Source organism: Podarcis vaucheri (assembly GCF_965113315.1).
Source record: "Podarcis vaucheri genome assembly, chromosome: 1".
Classification (NCBI taxonomy): domain Eukaryota; kingdom Metazoa; phylum Chordata; class Lepidosauria; order Squamata; family Lacertidae; genus Podarcis; species Podarcis vaucheri.
This window is the reverse complement of record NC_138759.1, coordinates 127090523-127106109: the sequence shown is the minus strand read 5'-3', so window position 1 is coordinate 127106109 and position 15587 is coordinate 127090523. Positions and strand designations below refer to the sequence as shown.

General features: G+C 43.5%; 1 protein-coding gene across 1 annotated transcript in view; it reads left to right on the top strand.

Moving 5' to 3' along the window:
• The window catches only part of DNAH7 (dynein axonemal heavy chain 7), a 191652-nt gene that overhangs the window by 97310 nt on the left and 78755 nt on the right, over positions 1–15587 (top strand). The window contains exons 39-44 of the mRNA XM_082219677.1: positions 511–730; positions 1655–2527; positions 7134–7363; positions 9435–9765; positions 12257–12603; positions 14360–14540. Coding sequence (XP_082075803.1) covers positions 511–730; positions 1655–2527; positions 7134–7363; positions 9435–9765; positions 12257–12603; positions 14360–14540 — 2182 coding nt within the window. The remainder of the gene's footprint in view (positions 1–510; positions 731–1654; positions 2528–7133; positions 7364–9434; positions 9766–12256; positions 12604–14359; positions 14541–15587) is intronic.

The following is a 15587-nucleotide window of genomic DNA, read 5'->3' as shown; positions in this document are numbered from 1 at the left end:
TGACTAAGCCACTTCTGGCAAAACCAGAGCAGCGCACGGAAACACCATTTACCTTCCCGCCACATAAGTACCTATTAATCTACTTGCACTTTTTGGCGTGCTTTTGAACTGCTAGGTTGGCAGGAGCTGGGACCGAGCAAGGGGGGCTCACTCCGTCGCGGGGATTCGAACCACCGACCTTTTGATCAGCAAGCCCTAGGCTCGGTGGTTTAGACCACAGCGCCACCCACTTCCCTCCACCATTATCTCCTGACAATTAGTGGTAGGAGCAGGACTTCCTCTCCCTTCTTAATAATTCCTTAATGGCTCCTAGTGGTTCTCACTGGCAACAGCTTCACTACCACTTAAATCTTTAGAAACCTCTGACGTATATTTACAGCTGTTATAGCCATCCTTGATTGGCAGCCCAAGGAGTTTAGCAAGTGCAGGAAAGTGCATTAAAGTTTATGTTTTGCTCGGTAGCATTGTACAAGTCATTTTATTTCTTTCGTTTTACATTTAAACCAACAGTTATAGCTTCCCTCCAGAATACGTTGAGCTGACAGCACAGATTGTAAACGGCACCATGACAGTATATAAAGAGGCTATGGAGAATCTGCTCCCGACTCCAACCAAATCACACTATTTGTTCAACTTGCGTGATTTCTCTCGGGTCATCCAAGGTGTTTGCCTCTCGAGACCCGAAACGACAGCATCTACAGGGACAATAAAACGCCTTTGGGTTCATGAGGTAAACTATTTGTTGTCATTAGTCAATAACTGAAGGCTTTTGTCGTGATATGATGAAAAAGTATTTTCTTGTGAGGCAGTTAAATTGTTTGATTTAGAACAGGCTTCCTCAACCTTGGCCCTCCAGATGTTTTCAGCCTACAACTCCCATGATCCCTAGCTAGCAGGACCAGTGGTCAGGGATGCTGGGAATTGTAGTCTCAAAACATCTGGAGGGCCGAGGTTGAAGAAGCCTGATTTAGAACATGGCTGTTCTTTCAGTTACTTAGTATTAGAAATTTTGTTAAATCCATACATTGCTGCTCTCTACAAGATACACAAAAGGCATAATGGAGTCAAGTCTGAGCGGTTTTTGGAAGATTTCTTTTTTTGGATTAGCTTTCAAGCAAGTCAACAGAGAGGTGTATTTTCAAGTGGGTGGCATTTCTTTAAATAGTTACCCACCTCAGCCCTTTAGGATGGATGGGGTGAAAATCTCAGTAGATAAACCTTTCTTTGGTATTTGATAAACCTTGTGTATCCATATTTCAGTATTGCTCTATTGCACCTTTGAGTGCGATACAAAGATTAATTTCTGGCTTTTGCTAAATAAACGACAAGTGCATAAAGTATAAATGAAGAGTTTATTTACTGGTTTGAAGTTAACTGAATTTGCATTTCCCCTGTGAAACTTTTAATGTGTAGATCTTAATTATTGTCCCCATCCTGCCAACCAGTAAATGTTTTGTTGATAGAAAAATGATTTATTTATTTTTACCACATGAAACATAGTATTCACTTAAGCCATAGTGTTAAGTTCTTCCTACACTCCTTTACAATATTAATTCTATTTACATATTGTACCTGAGGGAATTCCCATTCCATTTTCATGTTTGTGACTGGAATTGCCTCCATTAGAACAACCATATTGCCATTTGTCGTGCAGGTACTTCGGGTGTATTACGATCGCTTAGTAGATAAAGCGGATCGATCCTGGCTCATCGGATGCATCCAAGAAGTAATGAAAAGCCAATTCGAAGAAGAGTTTGACGATCTTTTCGAGAGACTGGACTTTGATGGTGATGGTTTGGTGGGTGAAGATGATTTGCGAAGCCTGATGTTCTGCGATTTCCATGATCCTAAAAGGGATGATACAAACTACAGAGAGGTCTTGGACGTGGACCATTTGAGGGTGGTTGTAGAGGGCCATTTGGACGAATACAACCAAATGAGCAAGAAACCCATGCAGCTGGTCTTATTTCGATTTGCCATAGAACACGTTTGCAGAATTTCCCGTATTCTAAAGCAGCCTCGTAGCCACGCGCTTCTGGTTGGTGTCGGAGGAAGTGGGCGCCAGTCCCTGACCCGTTTGGCTGCATATATGTCAGACTACACGCCTTTCCAGGTTGAAATATCCAAGAGTTACGGGACCAATGAATGGCATGAGGACCTAAAAGTCATCCTAAGGAGATCTACCGAAGGAGAGATGCAAGGGGTTTTCCTGTTCACCGATAGCCAGATAAAAAGGGAGTCGTTCTTGGAAGACATCAACAACTTGCTGAATGCCGGAGAGGTACCAAACCTCTTTGCAGTCGACGAGAAGCAGGAAATTTGTGAAAAGATGCGTCAGATAGACCGCCAGCGTGATAGAACGAAGCAGACGGACGGGAGCCCCATTGCCCTTTTTAACATGTTCATTGACCGCTGCCGAGACCAGTTGCACGTTGTCTTAGCCATGAGTCCCATTGGAGATGCATTCCGTAATCGTCTTAGAAAGTTTCCGGCGCTTGTTAACTGCTGCACTATTGATTGGTTTCAGGTAGGGGCCTTTTGGAATATGCACGACGACGACGTGACTCGCGACAACGGCAGTGAAGAATGAGGCCGGGGAGAAGCTGGCGCCGCAGCAAAAGGCTGCTGAACACGCCCCCTCTGAGGCACCTGGTTGGATGCCTCCAGGGGGGCGTGGGCGCCAGCCAGGTGAGGTGGAGGCAGGGGGCTATGCCCCCTGCTAGGGGCGGTGCTCGGGCTCCCGCCCACAACCACTCCCCTCCCTTCAGGGAGGAGAGTCTTTCTGTGATGCAAGCTTCATCCTGAGTACATTGTGAGAAGCAGCATCTCTTTAACGTTTCTTTTTAACTTGACAATATTAGAGCCTGGAATTCCACTTGATGTGATAGTTTGCTATGTGCAATAATTTTTAGAGGGAGGAATAGGCAAACCTGTAGTCCCCTGGATGCATTCGGAACCTAGGGATGTTGGAGATTTCCTATGAAAACAGAAATGGGAACGGAAATCTGGATGTTTGCTTATTCGCCCCCATATATGGAATGGGCATCTTTCCAACAACTATGATCAGAATTCACTGTTGCCATTGCTTTCGGCCTGCAAACAATACATAGCTGTCCTCAACACACACACAGACCACCCATTTACACTGCATTCTTGCTACAGTGGTGCCCCACAAGACGAATGCCTCGCAAGACGGAAAACTCGCTAGACGAAAGAGTTTTCCGTTTTGGAGGTGCTTCGCAAAACGAATTTCCTATGGGCTTGCTTCGCAAGATGACAATGTCTTGCGAGTTCCTGCTGGTTTTTTTCCCTCCCCCCCTTTTCTAAGCCGCTAAGCCGCTTATCAGCTGATCCGATCAGCAGATAAGCCGCTAAAAGCCGCTAATAGCGCTAATCCGCTAATCCGTCAATGGGCTTGCTTCGCAAGACGAAAAAACTGCTAGACGAAGAGAATCACAGAACGGATTCTTTTCGTCTTGCGAGGCACCACTGTACATTGAAATGAATTTGTATTTGTAGAATTTGTACTGTTAAAATGAAAAGGGGTCAAACCATCGCAAGAGGTGTTGAAATTTTGGGAGGTTGGATAGTTACAATAGAATGGTCTCAGGGGTGTGGGGTGCACATTTTTTATGTTTATTTATTATTATTATTAATTTGTCAAAAAACAAAATGAATTGGGTGGAAGAGTGTATTCTCAATGCAATTAACAAAAATTCTGTACATTGTGGAATTAATAATGTGAATTTTGTAGGTCATGGAATTTAGCTATAGCAGACAGTGGGAAGAATAATGCAGTTTAAAAAAACAAAACCATTCTTAATTACCCAGCAGTACATCTACAGTGGTGCCCCGCAAGACGAATGCCTCGCAAGACGGAAAACTCGCTAGACAAAAGAGTTTTCCGTTTTGGAGGTGCTTCGCAAAACGAATTTCCTATGGGCTTGCTTCGCAAGATGACAATGTCTTGCGAGTTCCTGCTGGTTTTTTTTCCCTTCCCCCCCTTTTTCTAAGCCGCTAAGCTGCTTATCAGCTGATCCGATCAGCAGATAAGCCGCTAAAAGCCGCTAATAGCGCTAATCCGCTAATCCGTCAATGGTCTTGCTTCACAAGATGAAAAAACCACTAGACGAAGAGAATCACAGAACGGATTCTTTTCGTCTTGCGAGGCACCACTGTAATGGTTTCTGTTTTATCCAGTTTCTCTAGACATACATTTACACATTCAACATTCAAACATATTGCTTAATATAACCCTTCCACTGAGAATAGTTTTTAGTAGAAGATGAACTGCAGCAGAATTGAAACAGTGCTGCATGTGGCAAATGGAAGATGGTGCCTTCTTATTTCTGTAGTACCATGTGATTCTTAACCCCTTAAGCCTGTAGGCTTCCTTGCTTGTGGCCAATACACACACAGCTTTATTGTGGTCTATAGACCCAAAATACACAGTACAACAACAATAGATAATAATCAACAGTTATTAAGGTGTAGAATCAGCCTTGCTAGCCAGCAGAGGAGCTTTAGTCTGTACATACTGATTTCTGACTTATACTGCCTCTGAGAGAAATTTTGCTACAACTTACAAGGAGAACCTTGACATGAAAAAAATCGACAATTCCAGGTTGTTCTGTTAGTACTGGATTGATCAGATGCTGTCTGTTTAGAGCCAGCGTGGTGTAGTGGTTAAGAGCGGTGGACTTGTAATCTGGTGAACCGGGTTCGCTTTCCCACTCCTCCACATGTAGCTGCTGGGTGACCTTGGGCCAGTCACACTTCTTTGAAGTCTCTCAGCCCCACTCACCTCACAGAGTGTTTGTTGTGGGGGAGGAAGGAAAAGGAGATTGTTAGCTGCTTTGGGACTCCTTAAGGGAAGTGAAAGGCGGGATATCAAGTCCAAACTCCTCCTCCTCCTCCTCCTCTTCTTGCAGATTGCAATGCAATAAACTGTGTTCCATACATTCAATATCCTGCGAGCACGGGCGCAGCCTATCTTGGTATGGGACATCCGCCAATCTTCCCCTTTTCAGAAGGGAAAACATTTATTCTGACTTTAGCTTGTGGCTAATAGTTTTTGGGGTGTGTATTATGTGTGTGTGATTTGGATTAGGGCCATGGTGCAAAAGCTGAGGGCTAGAAACCCCTCCCTCTGTGTCATGGCCCCAACCAATTCAGGCCTCTCCGCAGTTGTTTCTGAGCAAGAAAAAGAGGCTTGGGGCTCCAGAGACACAACACTGACATTATGATTACCTTGATCCTTAAACTTATTAATTTCTATAGGTTTAAGTGTGCATAATGTTGTGTTGGACTGTCCTTCTGGTGTATGTAACAGAATCCCTGTAGAATACTTTCAGCTGTGACTACATGAAGGCATATTGTCAATACTGTCATAGGAACTTAGCGTGTCATGTTTCCTCCCAGTTTAGTAGATATGACCAGGAAGCGTGCATTCATAGAATCATAGAATCATAGAGTTGGAAGAGACCACAAGGGCCATCGAGTCCAACCCCCTGCCAAGCAGGAAACACCATCAGAGCACTCCTGACATATGGTTGTCAAGCCTCTGCTTAAAGACCTCCAAAGTAGGAGACTCACTCCACCACACTCCTTGGCAGCAAATTCCACTGTCGAACAGCTCTTACTGTCAGGAAGTTCTTCCTAATGTTTAGGTGGAATCTTCTTTCTTGTAGTTTGGATCCATTGCTCCGTGTCCGCTTCTCTGGAGCAGCAGAAAACAACCTTTCTCCCTCCTCTATATGACATCCTTTTATATATTTGATTTGAACATGGCTATCATATCACCCCTTAACCTCCTCTTCTCCAGGCTAAACATGCCCAGCTCCCTTAGCCGTTCCATATATATATATATATATATATATATATATATATATATATATATTTGCTTTCGTAGATTTTCACGGGTACAGGAATGCAGGTTTTGGTGTCTTCGGGTGTCTTCCCGTGTAAGAGTCGGGGTGTCTGTGCGACGTTTCGACGAGGTCTCACTCGTCATCTTCAGGCTGGTGCTTTCGGCTTCTTGTTACCAGTAACAAGAAGCCGAAAGCACCAGCCTGAAGATGACGAGTGAGACCTCGTCGAAACGTCGCACAGACACCCCGACTCTTACACGGGAAGACACCCGAAGACACCAAAACCTGCATATATATATATATATATATATACATATATATGCTATCAAGCTACTGATTAAATTGCTAGTCCCTGCCCTCGTGTTCAAAATACCAGGCTTTGCCTAGTCTTGTCTAGTGCGGGACTGAGGAACCACTTTCTCTCTTTTGTATATAATTTTTATTGAGTTTTCTGTTTTACAATTTTAAATACTCATTTTACATCCTTAAGATATCAATGACTTCCCTTCTTCTCTTTCCATGGTTCATTTTGCATATCATAAATCCCGGCACATTTTACATAAACTAAACCATTAATACATCCATCAAAACTTGTTTACACTGTTGAATTTATCTTAGTGCTGCCAGCGTTTTCAGGTTTACACAATTTCCCCCCATATATTCAATAAACATTTTCCAATCTTTAAACGTACATTCATCTTGTTTTCTTATTCTATATGTTAAGTCCGCAAGTTGCGCATATTCCATCTCAGTGGAAGGGTTATATTAAGCACTATGTTTGAATGTTGAATGTGTAAATGTATGTCTAAAGAAATGGGATAAAACAGAAACCATTAGATGTACTGCTGGGTAAATGTCTAATGGTTGTTGTATTTGTTTAGAAACTATTAAGAATGGGTTTGTTTCTTTAACTGCATTATTCTTCCCACTGTCTGCTATAGCTAAATTCCATGACCTACAAGATTCACATTATTAATTCCACAATGTACAGAATTTTTGTTAATTGCATTGTCAATACACTCTTCCACCCAGTTGATTTTGTTTTTGACAAATTAATAATAATAAAGAAATAAACATTAAAAATGTGCACCCCAGACCCCTGAGACCATTCTATTGTAACTATCTAACGCTGTTCTTCCTTAGTTGGGACCTTGCTCGTTTTCCATTTTGGGGCTAACAAAACACCGCAGCGGAAGCGTTCTTTATGCAATATCTTGTTTCCATGATAAGAGTAAATTATTTGCTCCTCTTCCTTAAATTTAGTCGTGGCCTTCAGACGCGTTGCAGGCTGTTGCTACTCGCTCCCTAGAAGATATCGAAATGTCAGAGGAAACTCGAGAGGGCTGCATCGATATGTGTCAAAAATTTCATACTACTACCATTAATTTGTCTGAATCATTCTTTAACGAACTCCAGAGACACAACTATGTAACACCTACTTCATACCTAGAGTTGATTTCTACATTCAAATCTCTGTTGGAAAAGAATAGGGCGTAAGTTATTAATATAAAAATTTGATATGAGAAATAGCCTTGCATTCCCCGCCCCCAGCCCCTGCCTGCGCTTCCAGCCCCATATAACAGATTGAGTATAGCATGCACAAAAGGCGAGTTGTTCTCATTATTCCCTACTTGGACATATAACGTATAGCGTCTCTACTCCCATCGTTCAGCCCAGGCACTGAGGTCCAGCGCTGAGGGCCTTCTGGTGGTTCCCTCACTGCGAGAAGCGAAGTTACAGGGAACCAGGCAGAGGGCCTTCTCGGTAGTGGCACCTGCCCTGTGGAACGCCCTCCCATCAGATGTCAAGGAAATAAACAACTATCTGACTTTTAGAAGACATCTGAAGGCAGCCCTGTTTAGGGAAGTTTTAAATGTTTGATGTTTTATCTTGTTTTAAAAAATTCTGTTGGGAGCCGCCCAGAGTGGCTGGGGAAACACAGCCAGATGGGCAGGGTATAAATAATAAAATTATTATCATTATCATTATTATTATTATTATTGGCATGTAGGGTGTTAGACCAGGTGTGCAATTTTTCTCACTTGGTCACCCTTCATGAGTAAGGATTTCCTGTAGATGACCAGGCAAAGAAGCTTTTGTAATTAACAAACAAACAAACCTAAGAGTTTTGACCCTTTTCTTTCTTCTCTTAAGACAGGGATAGGCAAACTCAGGCCTCCAGATGTTTTGGGACTACAACTCCCATCATCTCTAACAGGACCAGTGGTCAGGGATGATGGGAATTGTAGTCTCAAAACATCTGGAGGGCTGAATTTGCCTATGCCTGTCTTAAAGCTGTTGATGCTTCCCAAATGACGAGCATAGACCTGTATTGATAGCAGGCTAATAAAAATATTGTAGCTGGTGACTTTCGTCTCTTTGCAAGATAGTGTCTGCTTTTCTGAGCTGTTAGAAACTTTTTTTCCACTTTTAATTTTTTTTATATAATTGAGTTTGTTGTAAGGTGTTTGTATTTATTTGTGCGCTTAACCACCCATTCATTCATTTATTTAGCTTGCACTGGCTTTCCCAGTGCTCAAAGCAGCTTACAAAGCCTGCCAAAATGAGCAGCTGAGATGACATGCTGTGCCCCATCTGCATTTGAAAGACTTACATTTCCTGACTCCTGGGGAGGTTCTCTAGGACTTGAAAAAGTGTAGATACACAGAGCCCAGGGCCCAATCGGCCAAAATGTAGGCAACGCAAAGGTTAAAACAGGGAGAGTCTGTCTTTGAATTACCGTACCTTAATCCTAGGCTAGGAATGGTTTTATAGGTAAACACCAGCACCTCAAATTGGGCCAGGATTTGTGGCCTTGTCAGGGGAAAGTGAGTTTTAAAAAAGGGTAAAGTAATATTTACCGTATTTTTCGCTCCATTGGACGCACCAGACCATAGGAGGGGGAGAACAGGGAAAAATTTTTTTTCTTGTTCTCCCCCTCTAAAACAAGAGCTTGTGGGGCTGGCGGTGGGGGGAAGCGCTGCGTTCCCCCACCGCCAGCCTCAAAGATCCCTGAAGCCTTTGGAGCGCAGCGCCCCGCTGCCCTACAGAGGTTTGCACGCAGCCGTCCCCAAGCTAGAGGAGCGAGACGGAGCCCTCTGTCTCGCTGTTCTGGCTTGGGAACAGCCTTGCTAGCTTCTGCAGGACAGCGGGGTGAAGGCACCGTCCCCAAGCTAGAGCAGCGAGACAGAGCGCTCCGCAGTGCTCCGTCTTCCTGTTCTGGCTTTGGGCTTAGCGGCGCAGCCTGCATTCGCTCTATAGGACGCACACACATTTCCCCTTAATTTTTGGAGGGAGAAATGTGCGTCCTATAGAACGAAAAATACAGTATCTAAAAGTAGGTTGCTGGCTACCTTGGAATGTAATCTTAAAATATGTGAAATAAATAGATCTTTGAGTTAATAAGGTTATGAAATTGAGTCAGGCTTTAAAAACCCAAGAAGATTGATAGTTGGTTACTGGAAGGGGGAATGGAATCAGATGTGCATTCAGCAAAAGGGGCTGCTTTCGGATTAACTTGACAACACTTGTTGCCGGTGTGAACATCTCCTGAATTGCTTCCAGGCAGGTGATGAAAATGAAGAAAAGGTACGAAGTTGGCTTGCAGAAACTGGACTCGGCGGCAGCCCAGGTGGCCACCATGCAGGTGGAGCTGGAAGCCCTGCAGCCCCAGCTCAGGGTAGCCAGCAAGCAGGTGGACGAGATGATGCTCGTGATTGAGAAGGAGTCCCTGGAAGTTGCCAAAACGGAGAAAATAGTGAAAGCCGATGAAATCGTGGCTAACGAGCAAGCCATGGCTGCCAAAGCGATCAAAGATGAGTGCGATGCTGATTTGGCCGAAGCCTTGCCAATCCTGGAAAGCGCCCTGGCTGCTCTTGACACTTTGACTGCTCAGGTATGGCCTTCAGGATATATAAAGGTGTGTATGTGTGTGTGTATAATATATACCGTATTTTTCGCTCTATAAGACGCACCAGACCACAAGACGCACCTAGTTTTTGGAGGAGGAAAACAAGAAAAAAAATATTCTGACTCTCAGAAGCCAGAACAGCAAGAGGGATCGCTGTGCAGTGAAAGCAGCAATCCTTCTTGCTGCTCTGGCTTCTGGGATAGCCTGCATTCGCTCCGTAAGACGCACACACATTTCCTCTTACTTTTTAGGAGGGGAAAAGTGAGTCTTATAGAGCAAAAAATACGGTATATATACACACACACACATATGTGTGTGTGTGTGTGTATATATATATATGTGTGTGTGTGTGTTTATGTGTATGTATATATATATATGTGTGTGTGTGTATATGTATGTATATGTGTATATATATGTGTGTGTGTGGGTACACACAGTGATACCTCAGTTTACGAACAGTCCTGTTTACGAACGATTCACTTTACGAACTCCATAAAACTGGAAGTAGTGTTCCGGTTAGCAAACTTTACCTCTGTCTACAAACAGAAGCCGAACAGTGGAAGGGCTCCCACCAGTGGTGGGAGGCCTCATTAGTGAAAACGCGCCTCAGTTTAAGAACAGTTTTGGTTTAAGAATGGACTTCCAGAATGGATTAAGCTCATAAACCGAGGTACCACTGTGTGTGTGTGTGTGTGTGTCTCTCTCTGTGTGTATACAGAGAGAGAGACATAGGGTTGCCATATTTTGAAGAGCAAAAAGGGGGACACATTTGCCAATTTCTACTTTTTAAAAAATCATTCTATTATTTATATTTTATACATTTACATTTTATACATTCCTTTTTAAATTTATTTTTTACGAAGTAATAATAATAAATAAATAAGAATAAAAATGTGCACCCCGAGACCATTCCATTGTAACTATCCAACCTCCCAAGATTTCAACACCTCTTGTGATGGTTTGACCCCTTTCCGTTTTAACAGTACATATTCTACAAACACCCTCCATATCTCCTCAAAATCATTTCTCCTGCATATTCCCCGTCTTACCTTAATAGCTCATGTTAATTTGTCATTAATAGCTATATCCCATACCTGTTTATACCATTCTTCCATTTTGTATTCTGCTTGCCCCTTCCACTTCCTAGCTATAATAATTTGTTTTGCTGCCAATAAATTTGTGAGCAAGTCCCTCCTAGCCTGCGAACCTTCAACCCCACTGGAAATTGATGATAATTCTACCTCTGGACTTTTGATCAGCTTTAACCCAGTGATTTCTGTTATCTCCTTAAACGCCACCAACTTCTACTTTTAACTATGGATCGCTATGACGACGCTCATTTTACATACCCATGAAAAAGAGGACATGTCCTGGAAAAAGAGGGCATATGGCAACCCAGAGAGAGAGAGAGAGAGAGAGAGAGAGAGACTTCTTGGTTGTGTGTTCTGAATATATACAACGTTCTGAATATATGCAACATATATACAGCGGCGTTTTAGGATTTGTTTTCAGATTGCTGAATCATATAGCTAGGAGTTTTAGAAAGCAATACTGTAATGTATTTTGAAAATAATAAGATACAGTCAGGGGTGCCAACTTGAATAAAATATGGGGGGGGGGAGGTAAGCCCTGCCCCGCCTAATTGACCCAAAGGGATTTCGGCCCCTAGGAGTTGGCTGCTATGGCTGCAATATCAGCTTTGCAAAGAAATGATATTTAAAGGAAGGAAAGGTATGTTGTTGATTTGTCAGTCTAACTGTGACAGTTCCACATTTTGGAATCTATCTTGATGCAGACAGAACGATACCAGATGCTGTCTGAAGAAGCCATGGGGAACAATTTGTGATTGTACTGTAGTACAATCAGTACTAGTATTCCTTTGTAGTGTTCCTTTGTTTTGCAATGGCCGTTTTGCCTCAGAAAAAATGGCTCAGATGGGTTTTTGGTGTATATTAGAAAACGTTTCCCTAAACTTAACATTTGTGCAATATGTAGATCAGGGGTAGGCAACCGAAGGCCCGGGGGTCGGATGCGGCCCAATTGCCTTCTAAATCTGGCCCGTGGACGGTCCGGGAATCAGTGTGTTTTTACAAGAGTAGAATGCGTCCTTTTATTTAAAATGCATCTCTGGGTTATTTGTGGGGCCTGCCTGGTGTTTTTACATGAGTAGAATGTTTGCTTTTATTTAAAATGCATCTCTGGGTTATTTGTGGGGCATAGGAATTCGTTCATTTCCTCCCCAAAAATATAGTCTGGCCCACCATGGTTGAAAAGGGTTGCTGACCCCTGATGTAGATGGTGGTGAGGTAAGGTAGGAATGAGAATAAAAGCTGGGGAGGCTGGAATGTGAGGTATGAAACTGATGGTACATTCGCTGCAAGATTTCTGATGCTAACACATTGATGTGGATATATTGAGATGAAATCTAGTAGAATGCTTGAACTCTAGAGACGGAAGAACTATTATTTATTTTAAGGATATCACTGTTGTGAAGTCGATGAAGAGCCCTCCTGCTGGCGTGAAGCTTGTCATGGAAACAATTTGCATCTTGAAAGGCATCAAGGCAGATAAAATTCCAGATCCCACAGGTACAGGGAAAAAGATAGAAGATTTCTGGGGTCCTGCTAAGAAACTCCTGGGGGACATGAGGTTTTTGCAGTCGCTTCATGAGTACGACAAGGACAACATCCCTCCAGCGTACATGAGCATCATTAGAAAACAGTATATCACCAATCCTGAGTTTGTGCCGGAAAAGATTCGGAATGCTTCCACGGCCGCAGAAGGCCTATGCAAATGGGTCATTGCCATGGATTCCTACGATAAGTAAGTCCTTGTTTAAGAGCAGTCATTCATTTCAGCTTTGAGAGGTCCCCTTTCCGCCTTACCCCTCCCAAGGCCCCTTCCTCACAGCATATTTAATAACATAAAACCCAATAACGTGTCGCAAACCCATAAAACCACAATCTATAAAACATGGAAGCATCTACAAATATTACAACGGCAGCAGTTAAAGCAATGTGTTTTGTGGTGGTCTTGAGAGGATATCAAAGCACGGCATAAAACGTTAAGATACGCAGCACTAAAATATCAGTTAAAGGCAGTTTGGAAGAACTTCAGGGCCCATATTAAAGTCATCATTGTAAGAGAGCTTTGCATGGCCTGTTTAGATATGAATGAAGGATTTTGTCTTGCTAGATATTTCTTTTTCTTGCTCCTTCTTCACCAAGGCATAGAAAGTTTCAGGAGCAAACTGCCACCCTATTATTATTATTATTATTATTATTATTATTATTATTATTACAGTCGTACCTTGGTTTTCTAACAGCTTAGTTCTCGAACGTTTTGTCTCCTGAATGCCGCAAACCCGGAAGTGAGTGTTCCAGTTTGCGAACTATTTTTGTAAGCAGAATGTCCAACGGGGCTTCTGATTGGCTTCCTGAAGCCAATCGGAAGCCGTGCTTTGGTTTCCGAACGTTTTGGGAGTCAAACGGACTTCTGGAACAGATTCCGTTCAACTTCCAGGGTATGACTGTATTATTACAGTGGTACCTCGGGATGCGAACAGGATCTGTTCAGGAGCCCCATTCGTATCCCGAACAGAACGTAAGATGCAATAGCGCATCTGCGCGTGTGCGGGTCGCATTTTGCTACTTTCGCACATGCGCGTGATGTCATTTTGACTGTCTGCGCATGTGTGAGCGGCAAAACCCAGAAGTAACGTGCTCCGTTACTTCCGGGTCGCCGCGGAGCGCAGCCCGAAAGCGCTCAACCGGAAGTGTATTTATCCCGAGGTATGACTGTATTATTATTATTATTATTATTATTTCTTATTATTAATAATAATCAGGGCCGTCTTAAGTATATCCGCCGCCGTGGTGCAAAGGTTGGAGGGTGGCAGGGAAGAGGCGGAGGCTCCGGGTGCTTCAGCGAGGCTTAGTCATTCTGGCCACATGACCCGGAAGCTGTATGCCAGCTCCCTTGGCCAATAAAGCGAGATGAGCGCTGCAACCCCAGAGTCAGTCACGACTGGACTTAATGGTCAGGGGTCCCTTCACCTTTAAAGAGAAGACAAATAGAAGACTGGACTTAACGGTCAGGGGTCCCTTTACCTTTTATTGTGGTTTTATCTTGTGAACCTCCCTGAGACCTGCGGTTATAGGGTGGTACACAAATTTAATTAATTAATAATAATATAGCTGTTGGACAGTGGAACAGACAGTCTCAGAAATTAGTTGTGATGCTGAAGGATTTTGTTCAATCAGCATCTTTTAGGAAGCCAACCTGATATACGCTTGCCAGGCTAATACGCAGATCACAACACAGTTTCTTTTCTGTTTTTGTACTTCTCCATATTTTGTGATTTAAAATGCATCAAATAGTATTTTAAAGTTTGAGTGCATACAAAAACATGTGTTTTAGGGAGAAGGAAGTACAAAAACTAATACCTCAAAAATTGCCATACGTGTGGCTCTGTGTTTGGCGGGGAGGGAGTATTGGTGCAGAAGTGGGGCATAAATTGTCTTTTGTTTGCATGTGGATGCGTAAAAACGGTCTCTGTGACATGTTACCATTTCATCAGAGTGGCTAAAGTCGTTGCCCCTAAGAAGATAAAGCTGAGCGCAGCGGAAGGGGAACTGAAGATTGCTATGGATGGTTTGAGAAAGAAACAAGCAGCCCTGAAAGAAGTTCAGGACAAGCTCGCGAAACTTCAAAAGACACTGGAACAAAAGAAGCAGGAGAAAGCAGACCTAGAGAACCAGGTAAGTAACATGGAGTCGGCTCATAGTTCGTGTTATTTATTTAGGGTGTCTCTGTCATCAGGGCTGTCAGTCAGCTGCCAATCAGATGCACCATTTAAAAATTCAAAGACTTTGATCCTGAGATGCTCTGGCGGAAGACGGTTTTCCTTTTCCCATCTTCTTCCTGGCAGCCTCCAGAGTCAGTTGCATCAAGAGACACTTTATGCAGGCACCCCCAAACTCGGCCCTCCAGCTGTTTTGGGACTACAACTCCCATCATCCCTTGCTAACATGACCAGTGGTCAGGGGTGATGGGAATTGTAGTCCCAAAATAGCTGGAGGGCCGAGTTTGGGGATGCCTGGTTTATGGAAGACTCTGTGCTGGGATTATTTATTTATTTATCCATCCAACTTATACACCGCCCTATACCCGGAGGTTTCAGGGCGGTTCACAACAAGACCACAACATATAAAATCAAACCAAAAGCAGTAACCCAATAACTCACCCCGCCCCCAAAAGCCACATTCGAAAAGGGTGCTGGATGTCAATAAGATCAACCAAAGGCCTGGTTAAAAAGGAATGTTTTTGCCTGGTGCCCAAAGGTGTATAATGAAGGCGCCAGGCAAACATCCCTGGGGAGAGCATTCCACAGACGGGAGCCACTGCAGAGAAGACCCCGTTCTCGTATTGCCACCCTCCGGACCTCTTGAGGAGGAGGCACATGAAGGAGGGCCTCAGAAGGTGATCTCAGGGTCCGGGTAGGTTCATATAGGAAGAGGCGGTCCTTGAGGTATTGTGCTCCTGAGCCGTTTAAGGCTTTAAAGGTAAAAACCAGCACTTTGAATTGGGCCCAGAAACTAATTGGTAGCCAGTGTGGCTGCACCAGGATCGGTGTAATATACTCAAACCACCTTGCTCCAGTGAGCGACCTGGCCGCTGAATTCTGCACTAGCTGAAGTTTCTGAACCGTCTTATGCCTTTTAGTTAATGCTACGCTGTGGTCTAAACCACAGAGCCTAGGGCTTGCCGATCAGAAGGTCGGCGGTTCACATCCCCGCAATGGGGTG